The sequence below is a fragment of the Apus apus genome, chromosome 23 (genome assembly GCF_020740795.1).
Source record: "Apus apus isolate bApuApu2 chromosome 23, bApuApu2.pri.cur, whole genome shotgun sequence".
Taxonomy (NCBI): domain Eukaryota; kingdom Metazoa; phylum Chordata; class Aves; order Apodiformes; family Apodidae; genus Apus; species Apus apus.
The window spans coordinates 6616832-6639866 of NC_067304.1; the positions used below are offsets into that span (position 1 = coordinate 6616832).

At 38.9% G+C, this 23035-nt stretch overlaps 1 protein-coding gene across 1 annotated transcript in view; it reads right to left on the reverse strand.

Annotated features, from left to right (window-relative positions):
• Positions 1-1121: 1121 nt before the first annotated feature.
• TRIM33 (tripartite motif containing 33) overlaps positions 1122-23035 on the reverse strand; it is a 34196-nt gene continuing 12282 nt past the window's right edge. Inside the window, exons 5-20 of the mRNA XM_051638903.1 lie at positions 20741-20857; positions 19614-19728; positions 18404-18550; positions 17812-17929; positions 16883-17127; positions 16475-16639; positions 15494-15694; positions 14412-14544; positions 12316-12379; positions 11878-12037; positions 10459-10802; positions 9895-10018; positions 8820-8894; positions 8169-8321; positions 6339-6389; positions 1122-6256 (exon numbers count right to left, since the gene is read on the reverse strand). Coding sequence (XP_051494863.1) covers positions 6044-6256; positions 6339-6389; positions 8169-8321; positions 8820-8894; positions 9895-10018; positions 10459-10802; positions 11878-12037; positions 12316-12379; positions 14412-14544; positions 15494-15694; positions 16475-16639; positions 16883-17127; positions 17812-17929; positions 18404-18550; positions 19614-19728; positions 20741-20857 — 2425 coding nt within the window. The 3' untranslated portion in view covers positions 1122-6043. The remainder of the gene's footprint in view (positions 6257-6338; positions 6390-8168; positions 8322-8819; positions 8895-9894; positions 10019-10458; positions 10803-11877; positions 12038-12315; positions 12380-14411; positions 14545-15493; positions 15695-16474; positions 16640-16882; positions 17128-17811; positions 17930-18403; positions 18551-19613; positions 19729-20740; positions 20858-23035) is intronic.

Sequence of the window (23035 nt, forward strand, 5' to 3'; positions counted from 1 at the left end):
AGCCTTGCTGGAGAACTTCTTCCCAGGAAAAAAAATATTTGCTCACTCCTTAGGACCAGCAGGTGGACAGCTGTGTCAGAGCACCATCTGGTGACACATGCCAAATAAAAGATTTTAAAGAATGAAAGGTTAATTTACACATTTTTAGCAGAGTGATGCATAAGAGTTCGTGACCTCTGCTGACATGCAGGGTGTGTGTTTGAATACAGAATCCCATTATTCACAAACCACTCCATGCTTCATATTGAGCCGATAAAACCTCAGAGTGGCAAATAGTAACACAGAATTCATCCCTGAGCATGGTCCCTACAGCATCTCCTTTGAAAACATGCCAGGCCAATGGAGCAGGCAAATCACTTACCTTTGGGATTGCCTGGAGTTCCTGCTTAAAACTGCATAGCTGTGGTTGAACTGGGCCATATCCCGAGATATGTAAGCTCAATTCTGCCTTTAGTTCTGATATAGTAAGTCGTGAGACTGCTTCAGCATCAGCACAAAAACGGGATTTATCAGGAGGAAGCAGCTCAAGGCATGTATCCTAAATTGCAGTTAAAAGGTGAGTGAACACAACAGCATTGTACGTGCACAGCTTTTTCGCTGCACACAAAAAGTACTGACAACACAGAAGTAACCCTCACTGTGCTTACTGGAGGGTGGGGAATGAAGCCTCAGAGCCACACCCCAGAGTGATGCCAGGTCTGTCTTTGGAAAGCATCCCAGCTCCAGAAGTGCAGACACAGAGCTGCACATCTAGAACCATCTCCTCCAAGGCAGCACCAACCTGCAGGGTACCAGCAGCACAAAAAAACTTAAGAAAAACCTTAAAATACTTGTATTTCACATACTAGGTGTAGCTAAACGTGACAAACCATTTTATGGAAAAGTGCAGAGTGGTGAAATTGCAGCATCTCCAACCAAACCTTTGAATCAAGTTTAGATGCCAGTGCTTCTCGTCTGGGAGCTGCTGTTGGCTGCAGAGCAGTCCCAGGTGGTCACACTTCAACTGCTGCAGTGAAACTTCACCAAAATACTTCCACACTGCAAGTACCAGAAATGTCTTTTGCCAGACATGAACTAGTAACTAAGGACCTAATGCTGATGTGCAAAGAAAGACTCAAATGGAAAGAGTAACTTTTCCAATTTAATAGAAATAACCAAAACAAAATGGTTTTCAAACAATGCTTTAAACTGACCTAATACAACTTCTACAGCACATTCCAGAGCACTTAACAAGAAATATTTACAGGTAGCTAATGTATTAAATAACCATGTGAAGAAAACATTTTTATTACACACCAGCAAAAAACACAGGAACAGAACAATTAGGAACAGTAACCTTGTTTTTTAAAAAAAAAAGTTAAATATGATTATTCAGGTAATACAATACCACAGAAACAGCACTTTTTGAAGAATCATATTAAAAGATGAGCAAAGTTTACTATGTGCAAAAAAGAACCAGTTCAATTACTGGAAGCAAGAAATAATCAAAGAATGCCATTAATTTAACCCTTCCATGAGTACGTTTACATGTAAAACAGGCTTCCAACTGCACAAATCTTTATAGGCTTATATACATGTTTCATGGTGCTCTGAACCTAAGAAATAGCCCCATTTGCAGGCCATTAGCAGACATGCACTTTTTTTCTTAAATGTAGCTCACACTCTAGAGTGAATGCTGCAAAAAGTTGAACTTATAAAATATTTTAGTACCTCTCCTTGTAGAAATTCAATAAATTCCAAAGAAAGCAGCCTTGAGCAGTAAGATCACTCAATAGAAAAGGCCAAAACTGCATTTCATACATTTAACGGTTCCCTTTTAATAAAGATACCCAAATTAACCACAATTTTTGAAAACCAATTCAGATCCATTAGAAAGCATATAAAGTAGGATCCCCGTAAGCAAACACAGAAACTAGATGGAAGAGTTACTGTACACGCACTTTGAGAAAATAACAGAAATTGCCATATCTGAAGATACAATGCATATGTTCATTCTGAAATATGTCTATGTAAACTGTGGCATATAATTTTTTGTTAAAAAAGTACCTCCATTATTTACTCAAAACACCTACTTTTTAAAAAAATATGTAACTTTCCCCAATTTTTAAAATAAAATGCCACACTATTTCGTCAATAACTCCTGCACACTTTGTTTTTAAAAGCTACACTTGGTGATATGCATACAAACTTCCCTATAAAATCACTATGCAAAGAAAAGGATTCCTGTCATGCGAAGAGGCAACAGACAAAAGCAGTTTTATTGCTTTTTCCAAGGAAGAGAGTAAGGAAAGAAAAAGCCAACTTCCAGTATATCATACACACAGCTTTAAAATGCTGTTGCCATTACCTAAACTTTTAGAGGTCAGCCAATAAACTAGGTTAAACAACAGAATTATAAATTTGGGCTAATTTTAAAGACTTCTGTTTCAGTGGCTTGCAGAAATGTTTATAAAACATTTCAGTGATCCAGTGTTAAGTGTGCTGACATGGTCAAATATCCTAAGTAATAGCAATGGTGACATTCCACACAAAACCAAAGAAACTCTCTACATATCGTAGAGCATTTATATTTTCAATAGTTTGGGGAACATCCTTTTTTGGATAGTAACTCTGCCTTATTATACTATAGGCCACTTAATTCCAGGGCACAGTTAAATAATAGACCTGAACCTATTCAGCTGGTTATCACTAATCACTAGTAATTATATGGCAGGATACCTGCTGAGGTAATTGAGAAGTCCACAAGTAGGATACTGTACACTTTTCACTCTTCTTTCAAAAGCAAGTTGCCTTTTACTTCTTTGGATTAACTTAAAACTTCAGGGACATTTTCAACAAAACTTGAGACATTAATAGTCTTTTTTACACGTGTCTGAACTGGCAGCATGTTACACCCAGTGCCAGGCTGTATCCCTGCCCTCACACTGGAACCCTGCAAGGACACAGGAGCAGCACACAGAGCACACCCACCACAGCCTCTGATGCTGAAACTTTTCTGATTCAAGCCACGCTCGGATTCCTGGGGTAAAACACCCTGTCACTTGCACATATTGCACACATGTCACCTGGCACAGAGACGTTCAGAGTAACACAGTGGGCTGTTAATACAAACCCCAGTAATTTGCACTTGAACAAGTTACATACGGTGTGGCATAAAAAGTCATTTTGACTGAGCAAACTTTTACTTGTTCTGTGATGAATATTTACATATTTAGGAAATGTATTAGCAGTGCTTATCTATCCTTCCAAATATATTTTTAATAGAACTTTGCTGGTTTCAAAACAATCATTGAATTGTTGTATTGGGACTTCCAAAACTAAGGGGGTGGGGTATTGTTCAATTTCTTCTATCTAAAAGAAAAAGAATTTTTAAAGATTTCTTGCACACAATCAAAATTTTACATAATACTAAAGAACACTGGTGAGCTGAATGGAAGGAACAACTCTAGGAATTCAATGGGTTAAGTTCACCAGTAGAGCTTGAACTCCCCATGGCCTAAGGTGAGCACCACTGGTGGTCTGCAGGTGAACAAGTGAACAGTCTGTCATGAGCCTACGTTGTTCAAAAATTTTTCTACCTTGTCCTGGGGAGCAGTTATCCCAAAACACAGAGATCTGCTCTGGGGTCTGGGTGGAAAAATGATGGTGCTGCTCCCATGGCAGGCAGGGAGCCTGTGCCATCCCAGGACTGCAGCTCTGCAGCCTGGTCCTTGCCCCACTCCGTGACCAGTCTAAGGTGATACCAGGTTGTCCCACACTCCAGCTCGGGCAGCAGAGATCTGCAGTGCTTGAACCCCTGTCTGGTGCCTTACAAAGTGAGCAGCTAAAAAGTTGAGGCCTGAAGGTAAGGAACACAGAGTGCTTAAGTGCCGTTAAAACAGTAACCCCAATTGAAGAGAATTGACAAAATCTTATTTTCATGATAATTTTAATAATATTCCTTTGCAAAATGAAGCTGAGAAACTAGAAATGCATAAATAGGCAACACAAAGAGCTGTTAAATGATCCCTCATTACTATCAGTGTCTTATTCACACTCACGATCCTTTCTATGGGCAAAGTTTTTGCTACTTGTCAATTTAGTATGTTCAAGTAGAATCACTTTTCCTTTCACTTACAAACTGGTAAAAATAAATTTAGACTGGCACTATGTTAATATCTGAGGAGTGAAAAAAACCAGCCAGTTTAAGTGTAACATCTGTGTAACCTAAAGAGGTGAGCTTGACCTTACAAACACCCTCAGTCCCCTTATTTAAGAGGTACAGTCACAATGTACATATACTTTGTTCTTACAAAAAGAAATCAAATCTTAAGCGACTTCCATAAAAACTGCTGAGCGCATATCTCAATTTAATACATTGTGCTAAAATATTTATCTTTACCATTATGGTAAAGTATATACAATGTGACAGGAATTGCTCATGCTGAGTTTACCAAAACCTCAGTGATTTACCACAGAACTGCTGTATTCACACTATATCTTATGGCAAATTTATAGTCTGTCAACTTGACCTCATCCAATTACATTATTCCTTCATCTTACTTTAACATGAAGATATGGCCCACATGAAGGCCAGAAATTACATTTATTCTTTCTAGTATTTCTGTCAGAAAAGAAGGAAACAACTGTTCAAACTAGAATTACTTTGTGATGAGGTCATTTCTAACCAGAAATGCTAGGATGAAGGCAGTATGCAACGGGAAGGCACTGCAGAGATGCCTGCCACAGGGAAACAGGGAACTTGTTCCGTTTTCAATATTGGACCAGAAACCACTCCAAGCCAAATACTGGCCCATCCAAGTGTTTTGTTCAGTGGATGGAAAGTAACCCAATCTCAACAGATTTATTCCAATCTTTCTAGACATTTTGCTCATAAGCTGCTTCTGAAAAAAGTTCTGAGTAGTACTCTAATAAAAATAAGACAGAACCTCAAAATGAATGCAATGTTAGAAATAGCGTATATTACAAATTTTTTCTTGATAGGAACAATTAATAAGAATACATATTAGCTTAAAAACAGTTCAGCAAATGTTGCTGATCTGCAAGAAATCTCAATTCACTATTTACAAATAAGACAAAGTGAATACAGGAAATTTTACACATTTGGTAGTTAATAGGTTATTGTTTGCCGAGTGGTCTATTAGAAACTGATATTTAGGAAGACTGGAAAAACACCCCAACCAGTTATTACCTCTTCGGTCTATATTTTAAGTACAGAAAATTAGGCAAGGAATACTGGAGATAACATTCTGCCTCATTAGGGGGATCAGGGACAGATGACACGATGCTAAGACTTTTCTCATGATTGCCATTAAAATGTTCTGTGTACAGGATCCCTAGTAAATATATCAGCCCTACTGAAAAGAGATTGGTACAACCAGTTTAGTCTGTCATCTGTCAAGAACTCACACTCCTGCACTTGCCAATTCAGAACACTTTAATGATTTTTTTTTTTTCTTTTTGCTATACATAAAATGTATAAAGTCAAATCTAGATAACTGGGTCAACACAGAAGATCAAGTGTTCACAACACAGCCTGGATGAGATGATGATAAAAGGCAACGACCAACACGCACTGAAGTTCACACCAAGAGGGGATTTCAGGAATGTTGCTTACAGTTAACACTGCAGCCCAGCAAGATACTGTAACTATACTGGCCCAGTCCTGCAGAACGTTTTATTAAGCAGTCTTATCTGTACATGGAACATCTCCTATCAAATCTGCTTCTCTTCAACACTCATCCTCCTCTGTGAGACCAGGATGAGTGTGTCCCCTCCATCAGGAAAAGAATGAATATAGCAAGTAATCAAGGAAAAGACAAAAACAAACAACACAAACACCAAAAACCCCAATGAAAAAAAATTACAATACAGGTTTTTTTCCCCTTTTGATGAGAATGCTTTTCTGCACAAGTGTTTTTTGTAATCTAATACTGTTTAAAAAGCTATCAGCTTCTTCAAGATGGCCACTGTAGGCATGATAATATTCCAGGAACACTTAAATAACAGTTTTTACAATAAATTTTAGGTCCATATAATTAGATTACTTTATATGCACTGGTCTCTCATCTGATTTTAGGCGTTTTCTACGTGGTTGTATAAAATCTTCATCGGAGTCCTCAGTTATTTCACCATCATCCTCTTCCTGCTCAAAATCAGGCAAAGGCTGGAAGGTCCTGTCTGAGTAGATCTCTGTAAGTTTATCTTCAAAGTATAATGCAACTGCCTTCCCTGCCTGTGCTACTTCTGAATCAGCCTGCAAATGAAAGAAGACAGGAATATTCACCTGTTGGAAATGCACATCCCTTCACCAAGTGTGCATGGTCTGAAAAGCTTACCTTCAAATTAATCTCTTGTGTTTCTGCATAAACTTGAACAACTTTCATCATCTAAAAAGGATACCAGAGTCAAAAAAAATGAAATTATAATCCTTTCTAAAGTTATGAGATTGCACAGGATTGGATGACTAAAGTCAGCCATAACAACAGAACAGTTTGTTATGGACTATACCTCTTTAGCTCTCAAACTTAGCAGAAGCAGGTTACAACAGTCTAAGGAGGGTGACATGAGGTAAATAAACCTTCAACAAAACATACAACTTTTGTTCATATAAGTATCTCTCAGTCATTTGCATAATTGCACTCTACTCACGACTGCTTTCTTTGTTAAAATTTTAGTTGCCTAGACATTATTGTGGAAAAGTCTCACTTTAGAGAGAAGTGCTCCACAAGACTACTTTCCTCAGGGTCTTGCCCCACTGTGATTTCTATTTTTTAAAAACATAAGGCTCAGAGGCACTAGACATGATGCTATTATGAGAGGTCAGGGTGACTAATCTTTTCCAAGAGCCAGCATTTCAAACAGCAAGACAACACTGAAACACCTTTTTTAAAAAAGGTCTCCACGAGTACCACATTCATCAATCCTTACTCCCTTGTTTTACACTTGTCCCTAAGAACTGCAGCATGTGTTCCTCCACAGTAGATGTTTCATTAATTCCCCTGATTGAGAAGTTGACATAATTACAACTTCTTCCATAGCGCTCATTAACCTCCACCTAACACAGAGACATAAGGGAGTCAGGGGTGTCCAAGTCCCAGATGCTTGTGAGCATTTATAGCGTTACACCATTAACCTTGATTTTTACTAGTGTACTTGTAGAACAGCTGAAATTTTAATTGTAGGTTTGTGTACTTCCTGCATTTTATCTCTTCAGAGCCAGAAATGCAGCCTAAACACTGCAAAATTCAGATTACATTTTACAGAAAAATACTGGCTGTTTTATACATTTCTAAGGTCAGAAGAAAGTCATTTATTCCCTGCAATGCCTTCTCCCAGGGATTTCTGTCATTCTTAATTTAAGGCACCTCAAAAATGAGGGTACTCTCTTAGCTCCTACTCTGTTGCAGTACAATTTTTTTTTATATTCAGAAATTTTTTTACATTGTTCCACCTAGTAACACCTGGGTAATTTATCTCCCCAAGTCATGTTTCACATCTAAGGTGTGAATTTGCAGATGAGTTCATTGCAAAATAAGTCAACTTTCCACATTCATCAAAAAAAATTACACCATACACACAAATTATTTACTGAAACTTGATTTCTGTGAGAGCCAAACTACCCATGAGCTGAAGCACCAGCCTTAATACTAGCCAGAATGAACACAATGCTCTTCTGGATTCAACTTGCATGAGGTCCTAAACCAGTAGAATATTCTTCAGAAAGGCATTATTCCTCAGTAGAGGAAGTTTCCTCAATAGAGGTCTACCATGTTTCACAAGGACAATTATCCGTATAGCTTGAGACAGTTTTAAGGACTGCTTGATTATCTTTATTGCCAAACTTCCCAAGCATTTCTACAACATATGCAATATACAGTAACAAGGTCAACCTACTCCTCAGTCATTTATCCATGCCAGTGAATGCACTTTGCTGAAGCTCTCTCTGTTAAAGCCTGGTCTCCCCCATTTAGCTAAAACTAGGTAGTTCTGTAATTGCATTTGTTTTGTTCTCTTTGTTTTTTAAGTGTCTGATTCAGCATCTGCTCCATAAACAGAAGTTACGACTGGAAGCAGAGCCTTCATTCAACTGGAGAGGCTGCACAACCATTTTGAAATAAATCTTAATGTAAAAAAACCCAACATATACAGATTGGAAGTTAACATACTTCATTAAACCTTTCACAGTTCTTGAAGATCAACCGGACATCTGCCACAAAGTCCTCAGGAGTCTGGTAGTGCTGGGAATGCTTCTTTTGCAGTTTCTTTTTCACCGTAGATAAATCCATTGGTTTCTTTATAATTTTATAGTAGTTCGGTATCTGTAAAAAACAGTGGTTTGTTACTGTACAGTTCACAGAAGCACTTCAGTTTCTTCACTTCTCAAAGCACAAATCAGCTAATCCTGTACGCACGTTCAGCAAATGAGAACTATTTCCTTTTCTAAAACTGTTCTTTCTAAACTTCAGTGTCTATCACACAGAGCACAGAAGTGCTTTTCATCATAGTCACTTTTTTTACAGCTGAAAACAGAAGAGTTAAAAGCAGTTTCTTTCCTCCTATAACTTAAAAGATTATCCAAAACCCCTGTTTTTTTTAAATATCTGGGTTTGAGACCGGAAGTAGAGCCTCTGCATGGAGAAGCTACAGAATAAGCTTCTGTCTCTTCTCTCAGAATCAGGAAATGCTGGATTACTGCCAGAACTTTCAAGGGGACATGCTTCAAGTAAAAGCAGTCAGTTCCTTCCCAAACTCAACTCTAGACTTTTAGAGATGTTATGCCAAAAATAAATCACAAACTATTTTTTCAGAAGACTCACCGAGACTGGGACTGGCTCCTGAAATTCAATGCTCAGTTCATGACAGTACAGGTAAAGCAGGAGACGTTCACATTTCTTGCAAAGAAATAAACAGCTTCATATTAATATCCTTAATTTATTCTCAGTCAAGAGGTTCGAGTTTCCCTCTTTTAAACTGGTTTGTACTTAAGCAGTTTAGTACTAGAACATGTAAATGCAGTCCCCACAAGCTTTATTATAAAATGTAAATAGATGGTAGAACACCACCTTACTGTTCACACAGCAGAAATATATCCCCTTTTTGCTTTCTTCTTCCTAAACAATAGCATAGGGCTAAAGTTAAACAGGAAGAGGCACAATAATATACAGTCAAAATAAAATTTAAAAAAGACAAACAACTGCTTTTGTCTAACTGTAAGTGCATATAACAGGAAAGGAAAGAAACTGAGTTGCAGAATTTTACTCTTTTCCCCACGAGACAAAATTAAACAATTTGAATCCAAAGCCAGAGTGTTTTTATTAATTTCTTGTTGAAATCCTTTTATTTCCTTTGCTTGTAATTCCTTTGGAGGATTTTTAATTGATTATATTCTAACGTTTTATGCAAATGCTGACTGATAAAGCTAAAAATAATTGTCAAGGTCATTAGACCTTCCACAAGAATGCACCTAAATATTTCTAGCACCTCTCACAACATGAACTTAACACACCAAACTTAAATAACTGTTTATATGAAGGTTTTATCAATGTTAAATGTAAAGAACATCTAATTAAGAACACTGAAGATATTAATCCCTATTAAAAGATGCATTTAAATACAGAGTATGTGTTTACATGCAAGGTTTAGCTACTAGATGATTAAGAGTCCCAGTGTGCTGAAGCACACTCATATGGTCACCAACACCTGGACATGCGGACTCAGCAAGAAAAATCTCATTACTCATTATAGGCTTGGACTTATGGTTTATTTGCAAAAGCCAGAACTGTATTTACTTTGCTGCAGAAAAACAAAAATCTTCAAGAAACAAGTGGGGGAAAAGCTAATGTGAGAAAACACTTTTCATAAGAAACATATTTCTACAGATTTGAGACATACCCTCTGGTCCACAGGACTCAGGCCTTGCGCTGTTTTCCCTTTCTTGCTGTGCTGTGAATTGTCACAATCATATTCTACTTCTGGTTTGCTCAGATCTCTGCAGAACGTACATATCCACTCTCCACTAAACAGAAACAAACACCATTATTCCAGACATTAAGAGACAAAGTCTCACCAGTGACGACTACAAAGACTTTTTCATTAGCTGTTACAAATTGGACTGTAGTAAACACTTGGACATCCAAAGATAAGGAGTAACTCTTAATGCTCACAATTCTGCCAGTCAAGGCCATTTTTCCTGCCTTCAGATTCCTTTCCCAAGTGTGTTCTGATACTTTACAATACCTTTCTCACCATGCCTTTGAACTGAACTTTACATAACAGAATCACATTTGGAGAGACCATATGTTTATCAGACACACACTGACAGTTGCACCAAACAAAACTCAGGCAGGCCTTTGAAATGTCAGGTTTGTTTTCTGAGGATCAAACAGTGCTTTTGGTACTGCGCTGGCATCTACCACATGAATATGACCACAGGAACCATTACACCGTTTCTGGTACCTTGGGAAGCTGAGGAGTGTTGGTACATGACAAGTCAGGTGAAACACCTTTGGGCACTTCTCACAACACAACAGATCCCCTCCATTTTGGCACACTGCACACCAGTCCTCATTTGGATCATCATCTTTGTTGTTGCCTTCTCCAATCCGAGCTGATCGGTGCATTAGACTCCGCATTGGCGATTTTCCATTTAAAAGGCTATGGCCAGACTGTTTGCAACTTTCACTTAAATCTGCTGGTTCAGTTTTTACATGATTTTCAAGACTTCCTAATGCATCTAATTCACTTTCCAGATGCAAGTTAGTGGACAGTGGTGGTGTCAAGCTGCTCTCAGGACTGCTAAGCTGAAATGAGAGTAGCACACAAAAATCCAAGCATCAGTTTTACAAGGGCATCTATCCTCACACACCGGCAGACATAAGCCCTCCACTACCTAAGGGTACTACACCCACCTCCCAAAACAAGTGCCAAATCATTATGAAGACTTGAGTTGCATACAGTACTGAAAAATACTTTTTTACAAGACCATCCTTTCTGAACAGATTCATTTCTAATGATGTGCAACATAATAACTTTCAAGCCAAACACACTGATAAATTGTTTAAATATACCTTTCGTCATTAGGAAAAATCCTCAAATCCACCACCCTGGTTGCAGTATACAATACTACTAAATCAAGCATAGCTGAAATCAACACTGGAAAATATTCACTTGCATAAACACTGTATTTATGCTCTGGCATAAGAACTTTTGACTGATTGGAAGATTTCTCAATGTCACTGCACACCTATGGATGTTCAGGAACTACTACTAATGGGTCACTTACAGCTTGTACTCGTTTGGGAGTAAAAGCAGTAAACACACTACACTGCTGGTTGTATTTAATTTTAACAGCTAAAGATTAAATTTACATGACAGACTATCCTCTGTCTGGCAGAGCATAAAGTCCTCAGCATGGACCAAACTGAGATTAAGTTTTGTTTTCTACTGAACTACTTTCAACATGCAACTACCTATCATAATACATAAAAGCAGCAAGGACTGGGTGTGTTTTGCACCCACATCACTAGGTCAAGTCCTGTCCAAAACTGGCAGGGAAATGCCTGCCATCATTTAATGTTTATTTGTTCAGCATAAGCCAGCAACCTACTGAGTCCCATTGCCAGTTTATTGGCACCTATGTCACAAACCCCCAGTAATTTGCAGCCTCAGCAGCACTACAAAAACAAACAGCTCACCACTTGAGCTGGCCCACACTTCAAGTTCAGACATACTGCTAGGGAGCAAAACACCTCTCAATCTTCAGGGCTGTTAACAGAATATAAGGCTTAAAAGTAAAACTGCTTTATTATTTCCTAATTGTTAAACATGCTGGTACGAAAAAAACCCGTAACACACTGTTGCACAAACTAACTTTACCATGCAAGCACTCCTTCTGCCATCCTCTGTTTTTTCTTGTTTTACTGTTCCTGAGAAACTGCATATCTCTTCCTCTGTCCCTGGCTCTTGCTTGACTTTCACTTGGTCAGACCTGAAGTTAAGACCGGTTTTCTCAGCAGTTCTGCCTGAGGAGCCACAGCTAGAAAGAAACCAGCACATAAAGAAGAGGAAAACTCATCAGAGCAAAGACATTTCAGTTTCCTGAGCAATTTCAAACACAAAGTATGTCAGAACATTTACAAGATACCTCAAGTTTACAAGACAGCAGAGAATCATAGTGAAGAAGAAAAATCTTCCTGTTAGCATTCTTCCATTGCTGGGTCACAGGTAAAAGTCCTATTGACCTGCTACCAATTCATTCTTTCAGTTAATGATGTCTGAATTTTCAGCTTGGCAGTATTAATGTAACATACTCACCTTCCTCTGCTGCCTGTGCTGGAGGTACTAGGAGGCCTCACAGGAGTGTGGGAGTTGGATAAACCTGCAAAGAAGCGCAGAAGTTGACTTGGTATAAATTTACATTCTGCAATAAAATAAATGACTAGTGTTGAGTAATGGCAGAAGTGCTGCTGGAATATCCTAATTTATTAATTCGCATAAGTCAGCTGCCCTCTCAGTCATTTGATCAGAACAAAGGTCTAGCACACTACATTAAATAAAAAATGCAGATAACACAGAGTTGTTAAAGTCCCAATAATTGTTTCACCTAATCTAAACAGTGCTACAGCCCTCAGTCCATTAAGTTCTCAAATTTCACTCACAGACATCCACCAATAAAGTCAAGGAGAGAAGACTCTAAGCTTTGCATGCAGGTCTTGAGAAACATATGAAGTGCCACTGCTGTAATCATTCATTCACAGAATCTTACCATAATCTTCCAGAGATAAGACTAAGAGACGCACATCTTAAATTACTCAAATTGGCTTCTTACTTATAGAAATGGACATTTTCAAAGTTTAAGTAACTCAGCATTAGTCACTGGTGACAGTTTGTTCACATGCATTACAAAAGTCCTGTCATCAATCGGCTATATTTTAGAATCACTTTGCTCAAACAACTGCTGGGTTTAAGTATTTCTGTGACTAAGCTATTCTATTAACTTCCAAAACCTCAGAATGTCTAGACAGTGATCATTTGAGGGCAATAAATGAACTACATCCTCTGATGCACAAAAAAAGGATTGCTGTAACGTAAGATAAAAATATGGCATATATTGTTCTTTTCTTCCCCACATCAGTCTAAACAAAATGCCTTTTAAGCCAGCGAAGGCCTCTCCTGATTATCCCCAGCTAACAAACTAAAACAGATTTGCTTCTCAAGGACAACGGAACCCAAAACAACAGCTGTGGCCTGGGACAGGAAGGATGGGTGACAAGCCATCCTGTGCCCCTGGCAGTCACTGCCCTAACGTGGGGCTGATGGACGCTCGTTGGCTCTGGGCAGTGACACTGACTGGACAGGTGGGTCAGGGGGTATCAAAGGGGCGAGGGCAGCAGGTGGGCCCTTCCCTCCTCCCTGAGGCCCGTTCGGACGCTTTCTGCCTGGGACACCCCCCTGCTGCGGACACTGGTGCTGGGACCCTGCCTGCCTGCCTGCCCCGGGTCCAGCCTGAGCCTCAGCGCCGAGCGTGCCGGGGTCCCGAGCCCTGGGGTCGGGGCCGGAGCCCCCTCCCCGCTTCAACACCACTGACCTGGCATCCTGCCTTCCGGACACCGACCACTGCCAGGCAAGCCGCCGGAGGGTAACATCACCACACACAGACACACACAGACACAGACACACACAGACACACAGAGACACACAGACAGACACATAGACAGACACACACAGACACATTCCTCTCCTCATACTCACACACACAGCGAGACCTCTTAAGGAGGACTGGCATCGGTTTCCTTCCCTCCTCCCTTTGGTCCTTAATCCTCTCCCTTAAAAGCACCTTTGCATTGCCTCCCTAAAGGACACTTTCTCACCACATACATATTTATATCCCTGGTAGCCATTCACATTTGCATTGTCCCTGAACATCATCCCTCGGTTTGTGTTAACCCTTAATAAACCAATTAGTTTGTGGAGTAAACCTTGGCTTCAGAGGCAATTTCTGAGCATGGTGGGGTGGGGGTGCTTTCTAACTATCACCCTGAAATACGGCCCCGCGGCGGCCGTTCCTCCGTGAGAGGCAGCGCCGCGTGTGACCCTCGGGCTCATTCACAAACCCCTCCACATTGGGAAGGGGAGTCGCAAAAATATCCTGACAGCCGGGAGCCCCCGGTACTGGCTTGCGACAACATCTATCTGGAACACTACATTAATCTGCTGGCAGTTTGTTCCTATATTCTGAAGGAGGGTAAAATTTAAATTTCAAAAAAAGAGCTAGTTCTGAAGAAAATAAATTTTAAAATAACAAAATACCACTTCCCTTTTCTCAGGAAATGGTAGGTAATGATTTTCAACCTAAATATCAGAAATACCCGTAACTTTCTAGAATGACTAGAAATTCCCCTCATATTTACCTGATGACCCTGGAGACAGAGCTGAAGGTCCTGGGGAGGGATTCATGCTACTTGTAGGTTGTGGGGGTAGGTGGCTGCCTGTAATGTATCTACTTAGAAGGTGATCCAAACTACTTGAACCAGCATCTTCAAGCTGAGAAGCAAAAACAAAAGTCTGAATCAGAGAGGCCTAATTAAAGCTCTTAATAGTTCCACATCTTTAAATTGTGATCAGTATCTTTATAAGAATTGTTCACTGTCCCTTCAATGATTCAGGACACCAGCAAACATTTTTATCAGTTTCACACAGAGATTAGTCTTTCAAAACAGAAACCCACAGTCACATCAAAGTAAGACTCTTAAAAAGCTCCTAAATATCTGAGTTCTTCCAGTATGGTCATGAACTTACTCTAGGTCATTCCAAACTTTTTGGTCCCCATGTGTTCAGTGAGTTAGTCACACAAATGGTGTTAATCATACAAGCCACCAGATTACTAACATTGCAAAACTTATTCCACAAAGAAGATATTAAGGGAAACCACAAACTTATTTTTCCTTAGCACTATGTGAAACCTCTCTCCCATTCACTTTTCACACAGACTTTAGTATCTATTAAAACCAAAGAAACAAGTACCCTATTACCGTAACTGCTTAAAGCTATCAATTGCAAGACAGCTTAACTGCAGTGTGTTCAGGAACATCACAGAGAAGTGCCAGACAACTTTAACTCTCAATAAATCACCATTTGGGGCTTTCAACATACACAACTATTTAACTATTCTAGTCACATCTTCCCATATGATAGTTTTGTGGAAGAACGCAAGTAAACGCAGTGCTTGGGATGAACTAAGTATCAACTTTACTATAGGACTGCCATTAAATCCTGATTAATCTAAACATTAACACAGTCAAGCAGGTCATTCCTATGTAACTAAAATAGCTGCATGCCCAAGTTAAGGACTGAAGATTTTACTTCTTTGACTTTTTATCACAAATAACTATACCATTCAATAGACAAGTACTGGCATCCAAAAGTAAAAAAAGAAAGAAAGGAAAGCAGATCATTACTTCACCCACAGCATAAGTGCCTGATTTTCACTGACCTGTATAGGTGGGATGTCTGGCAGTGAAGGTAAATTCTCTGGGTTAGTGACAGAAGGAATGAGTTCAATCGCTGCAACGGATGGACTCGTTGGACCACGGTTTGCACTGGCCATTGTGGCTGTAGTAGGACTAGTTGGATTGATAGTGGTGTTGTGCACAGAAACAACTGGAAAAGGCCCCGCATGCCCAGGGTTAGAATGCTGTGGGACAAGGGAAGAGACCACGACTGCATTACGGACAAATCAGACAACCACTGCACATACGACTGCAACACACACTACAGGATTGTCCTCAACCAAATGCTAGGGAAGGGGAGGGAAGGAGAATGTATAAACTCACATTCCTGTCAACATAACCTGATAGCACTGAATGCAAAGCAACTGCTATTTTTGTTTACTTGGGAGAAAAAAAAAAGCCACTAGGTGGCTAGATATTTTCTTAAAGCAATTACTTCCTCCAAAGACAACGTTAAGAGTCCATATGGCTGTCTACAAACTTTTTTTTAGAAGTAACTTTTTCAAGTATTATAAAGTAATTTTTTTTCTACCTATATTAACATTAATTTACATAATTTTTATTCTTAATGGTATGCAGAGCTCTGCATCATGCTTCTGATTTGAATTTAGTTTAGAATTTGGTTTCATTAAAAACCCCCAACTATGTCACTTTGAACTGCACAGCTCCTGACTACTCTTTGAGAAATCCAAAAGCTGAATGTCACTGAAAAATGAAAAATGGAATTTGTTTCCCAGATCTAAAATGCAATACAAGCATTAGAATTAATTTTCATTCTTAAGGTTTGCATTTTCTTATGTTCATCAAAAACATCACAGTACAGTATGCAACATGAAAAAGCACATAAATGTGTGTAGCTGTGAGTTCGAAGTGTTACAGATAAACACATTTACAGCTGGAAGTATCATCTATTGTAATGGAACTTGGGCACAATGGCACAAATGAAGCGTGTACACAGGATATACTTGTCTTTGAAGGTGAGGTTGCATCATGGAGTATTGCTGTCCATTGTGGCGTGGTATTCCTGGTATACGAGCAGCATTCTGAGCCATTCTCATCTGATGTGCTTGGAAAGCCCCACAGTTCATGTTACCCCTCTGCATGGTCTGCATGCTGATCAACCTGGGAGGCTGCAAGGGTTTTTGTTTTTTAAAATTTTTGCCTTTAACACGGAAAAAAGAAGCCAATCTCCTTCCACAATAGTAGGTTTACTAGTTACATAACATCACACAAAGCCAATAGTTGTCATATTTATGTCAAATTCCAAAAGATTTTCACGTTTATTAACTGCTTTGTAGGTTTCTACTCAATAGGGCAATTTTAAGTCTCAGTGTTATGTTAAAAGGTGAAATAAGAACACAGAAGATTCCTACCTGCTGCTGTAAGACTTGTGGGTTTGTCTGCCTGGGAACTGACCCAGTTGGCTGTCCCATCCTCATCTGCTGCAGTTGCTGATGCTTTTGTGCATACACTTGCTGCTGCATATGCTGAAGTCGAAGCTGTGCTAGATTGATTTGTCCTGGAGCTTTGCTGATGTGGTTTGTTCCTGGAGGAGTCTGTCCAACCACCACATTAGGAGTGTAGCTAGGAGTTGGTTTATTTTCAATAACAAGGTTACCTAAACAAAACAAAAAAGGAAGTAGCAAACAGCTGAATCTCCATCATCATCCAAAGGTTGATAAATGCACAATATTTCAGATGTTTCTAACTCAGTTTTACTCAGGAGCAGTAACAAAGCAATTTAAGCTTGAAATTTTCTTTTTAAGTCTCCATAACTACACATGACAGAAGCAAAAAAGAAAACTTGGACTACAAGAAGAAACTGCAAAACTAAAAACATGATCTGTGAGGAAAGAGCAAAAGAACTGGAAATGCACAGCCTCAGAGATAAGACAGAGATGACTGCTCTCTGTGTTCACAACAACAGACAAGACGAGAAATAAAAAAGGAAAAAAAAACATGTTGAGCATAAAGATTCTACACCCAAGGAAGAAAAGCCTGGGAAAAGATACTCGGGCAACAGTGAAGAGTGTCTCACCACTGAGTCACTAAGAACACGTTATACAGGCATGACACAAAACACGTTTACAGGCAAGTCCTGCCTGGATAGAACAGGGTGGACAACATCGCCCCTCTAGTGATCTCCAGTCCAGGCCAGGACTGGATCATGGGTCATATCAATGGGAGGTTTGGTCTCTGCATTAAGAGATGTCTCCCACTCCAACTCATTCATGTTGATTAACACCCCCAACTCAATCTAGTTTTCCAAGTAACACAGAATAATGAAACACAATTTTCTCACCTAAATTGACGACGTTCTTTGCCCAGAATGTAGGGTCACAATGGAAGCGTATTGCTCCGTTGGCAGCTGGGACAGGATCACAACGTGCCTTTAAAATGTGACGTAACTGGAATGTTATCTAATGGAAAGCAAAAACAAGACTGTTGATGACAATGAAATACAGAATGAGAACGTTACGAAATATGCTTTTTCCCAGCAGTTTCAGGCTGGACCACCAGCAGATGGTCAACATCAAGTTTGATCAGTCCCATAGAGAGCACTTACAGAGAAGTTATTACACAATGCCACTGCTTCTGCAACAACTTAACTGAAACACTGAGGTGCCTTCACAGAGCTTGACCCCATTCCTGCTACAGTAAAACTGTGAAGTCCTTAATGTATGAATGAAAAGTGTCTTAAAAGTCAGGAAAATTATGCCATTATTACAGAAGGTGGGGGTTTTTTGGTTGGGTTTTTTTTTTTTTTCAATTAAGCATGAACAATCATTGTCCCCTCCTTGGATGTAATCTGCTGAAGCTACACAATACTTGGAAAATCATTTTGTCTAAACATTCCCTGTACTGTACAGACAAGTCAGAGGATGCTTCCTTACCAGCCGTTTACTGTACAGCAAAGCAGTACTGCTGCCACTTGCAATAGCCCAATTAGTAAAGTTCATCACATGCTTCACTTGTCGCGAAAGACCTGTGATGTCATTTTGTTGTTGTATTAACTTCATCTGTCTCTCCTTTGTTACATTCTACAAAGAAACAAAAACTTTATTACAAAGGGGCCTTCAGATTTCAGAGAAAATGTAATTTGTTATCACAGTTCTTGCAGCAAAAGAAAAATGTCACAAGCAAAGCACCTTATTTTAAAGCTCACATTCAGAGTGGCTACAACCATCCAGCAATAACTCTTTATCAGTCCATTCTACCATTCTTCTCAGAGGTATCAAAATGCAGGGGAAATAGTGAGCTCAGAGAAGAGCTTCTGCTTTATCCCAGGAAAATATCAACTACTAAAACAAGACTAGTTCTCTTCCTCATTTTGCCAGAGGCATAGTAGCATGACAAAAAACTGGGGGAGTGACCCAGATTGGAGACCAACACCACCGCCAGCTCTGCACCGCGCGGTGCCTGGCGTTCCTGCAGCTGCCACCACCGGAGCAGCAACTGGGAGAGACAGCACCAGCAGTGGCTCAGGCACCCTGAATACCAGCTCCTTTGCCAACCTCTAAAAACCTCCTGAGTACACAGGTAAACTCAGCAGAAATCTTCAGCCCTTGATAACCTGCCAGCTGTAAGTAAACCCTGTGCTGAAAAGCTGTACTGCAGTATCAAATCTTCAGGATTCAACTTTAGCAACACGTGACAGGGCAACTGTCACAACCTTACAAAAAAAGGAGTTGCCAATGGAATTCTTCTAGCTTGTAACAAATGCAAGGTAAACAAGAAAACCCAAAACTGTTCCTTGTGTAATTTTAAATTATTTCACTCCTAATCAATTACTTTTATTTCAGGAATACTCTATTTCATTGTCAAATAACTGTTCCTTAACCAGAAGAAATCTATGGTAACTAACTTGATCTTAAGTTTTTCAGCCACATCATGGCAGACTGGCAATAAGGTATGAATGAACTTCTTACCATGGATTTCCTCTCTTCAGATTGAAAAAGTTAATAATAAGTTAAATTTTCACAGGTTTGAATAAAAATTAAATTACTACTCAGAACGTAGTAGCCAGAAAGTACATTTAAAGTCATTGCCTCCTTTACGATTTCTTCACTCTGAAGAAAAACTTGTTATTTCTCTTAACTGTACCTCAAGGTGCTGCAAGAGAGATTTTCCCTTTTTATTGATTTCATTGATGAGGGTGAATATAGCCACTTTGATTTCCTGTTCTACTCGTTTGTTAGTTTCATTTACTTCTTTTATCCTAAAAAAAGAGAAATGTATCATCAGGCATCAGGCAGTCACTTTATACCACGCCAACAAGCATTACAACACCACAAGCATCTTCCCACCCTTGAGGAGTGAAGGAGCAATTTTTGTATTGAAAATGCTTGAGTAAGTGCAAAATTTATAGCTTAGTTGGTTTTGGGTTTTGTTTTTTTTTTTTTACAGGGCACCACTAGGAGTTAAAAATTTGCACCAAACTTCTCCTTTTGTCTTTGGTACATTTCCTTCTACTCTTGTACTTCCCATCTCCAGATGACCTGTCATTTTGCAGATGACTCAGAAGTTGCAGAAGGCTCACAAAACCACCGAGAAACACAGTGGAATTCCCTGACCTCCAACACACCACACCAGCACAAGTGAGTGAAAAGCCAGCAGCAATCATGTGTTCTCTCTTCATATATATTCCATATTGTGTATGATGTTGAATTTCAACTAAACCTGGAATCTTTAAGTTAATCTACCTAAGGGAAATCTTGTCTTCTTTTCAGGTAATTGTACTAAGTATTGTTTGACCAATTAAAAAGAATTCACCTTCATAACAAGTTTTTACTATACAGTCATCAGAGGCATTAATACAAAACAAAAATGTATTAAAAAAAAAAAAATTGTTCATCTCTACAGCCAAACTTCTGTCACCTAGAGCTGAACTTAGCAGAAATGGTAAGATGGGTTTGCCTTGCCTTTTTTATTCCTTTTTTTTTTTTCCTCTTTTCTCCTCCCTCCCCTAAGTGTAATAACTGTGTCACATATTTGGTTCCACTCAGAGCTGCCACAAGACATCATCTTTGACATTTGTTTCTTGTAACAGTTTCCTACAGATGCACAGCACTGTAGGGAAGAAAACATTCCAAAAATTAATTAAGTCTAATACAACTAAAGATATAGAATCAACTAAAATGTAACAATAATTCTAGTCCCATCATTCGCCTTACTGTGATTCATTAAAAAGCCAATGTAATAGTAACAGTTAATAATTTTGGGGTACTTACCTATTCTGAACTTGGGCAGCTGCAAAATTTACATAATTCTTCTTCTCAAGAAGTTTGGCCAATAGGTTCTCAATTGCACCCTTCTGGTTCTGAAAAGCTTCTTCCAGAAACTGATACCTTTTCAACATGCAAAAGAAGGTATCAATTACCAAGAAGCAACGTGCTGAAACTAAAGGTTCCCAATTTAGATGTAAAGCTACAAAAAAACCCTTCTACAATACACAGAAAAATCAGACTACACGTATGTGGATCAGTGTGCAAAATGTTACAGTACTGACAAAACACTTCAGTGTCCAGAGACTGAATCTCTACGGGTCACTTAGTAATTCCCACTACACAGGGAGACAACGCACTGCTAAAGGAACACCAGCTAACGGAAGCACCAGAAATTCAGAGATTGACAAATCATTTTCTTAATGTTAGATGAGGAAAATGCACTAACAGCTTAAACACACATTAAACTATATTAAAAAACCCTATCGTAGAAAACGGTTTTCAACTGAGATGATCCTACTTGTATTTGACTGAATTAGTTTAACCTGAAAGGAAATATTCCTATTTAAAAAACAAAACAAACACCAAAACAAAAAAAAAAATTAATTTTTTTTAGGTACTTCCAAGTGAAGTACACAGTTTCCTTCAACCAAACAGATACTGTATCAGAGGCACTTTCCATTGCTTCAAATGACACAGGGGCAAGTAGTGACCATTGAAGGAAAATAATGCAATCTTGCTTTTTTCTAACATCACAAGAGGAATTAGCAATGCAACAGAAGCAAAAATCTTTATGTTGCAAATGGCAAGGGGAATTGGGTAGCTTCAAGAATCTGCATATTTTCTGATCACCTGCTCAACTACCAAAAAACTGTCCCCTAAATCCAGGACTCTTATCAGTCACTTACCAATTATTGTCTTTGCAGCAAGTAAATTTCATGCTTCTGAGATACAATTCTTTTAAACTCAGGTTCCCAGAATGTCTTCCCTTCTTCACTACACTAAATCCTAACAGCCAAATTGGCTGAGAATTCCCACAATTAAAATGAAGCATCTTATAAGCTGCATTAGAAGTAACCTACACTATGTCCCAACCACAACTATAAAGAAAGTAATGCCATCTTTCGTGAAAATCAAGGAGAACATTACTATTTCATCTAACAGGAAGACTGTTTGGACCTATGATCAAATTCATAGTAACAGTTTCTTAATTCAATTTACTCACAATTACAATAACAGAGACTTAGGCAAACAGAACACTATGGATGGGAGAAACAACCCGACTCATGTTCATCCAGTTTGTAACACGAACACACAAGTTTCAGCTACAAGAGTTTAGATTCTTCAGTCTCAATGTTAGAATGTTGCTTCTTTTAAGAACTGCCCAAAGTTCTTCCAGATAGACAGCATCACAAGATTTCAGGTATTATGATGCAAAAATTAGCACTACTAAAGCCCAAAGGCTACAAAATTTTATATGTCCGGAGATCTGAAGATTTTCTAAAACTATTTTAATGAAATTGAAAACTGGATTTCTACTTTAAGGAAAAAAAAAAACAACCTATGCTTACCTAGTGCTGCTAAAATTTTGCTGTAGCTCCTGCTACAGCCAAAAGACTTTTTAAAAAAAGATATATATTGCATTGTACATCTAGGTTCCAAAGGCTATGGACTGAAAACTACCTAAACTAGAGGAATCGCACAGCATTAGGCTACTAAAAGAATGTCATCTTTCTACAGAATCACCAGCAATTCTTTCACTTGAAATTCTGAACTGAACACTGGACCATGTTGCTCCTGAAATTGTGATTAATCCTCCTTTGGTGTAAACTATTAGGATTTAAATTAAGTAGTAAACAGGAGATTAAAATCAATTCTTGTTTCCACTTGGCATGATTTTCCTTCAACGATCTAGTGAACTTCATTCAAATCTCAGTTGTACTTCATGGCAGACGAAGCAGTCACCCTAATTATCTGTAATTCACATCTGCAGATAAAACATTTTTTAAATAATACTCTGCAACAAAGCACCTTAATAGCAAGTATTCCCTTGCTGGAAGAGAACAGATAAGCAGAACAAGATACATGTGTTAATCAGTTAGCATCAAGCACAAAAGGGATGCAAAGAAACCAACTAGAAAACCGCTAGGAGACCACGCTTTCTGGACAAGTCTTTCTTTTAGGGTATTTATGATCAAACCTATGAAAGAACAGAGCAGGAATATTCAAGGTTGGCAATATTTCAATAGTACTGATTTCAAAAGTAAAAGTTCTCCATTAGGCTACTGTAACAGCCCAATG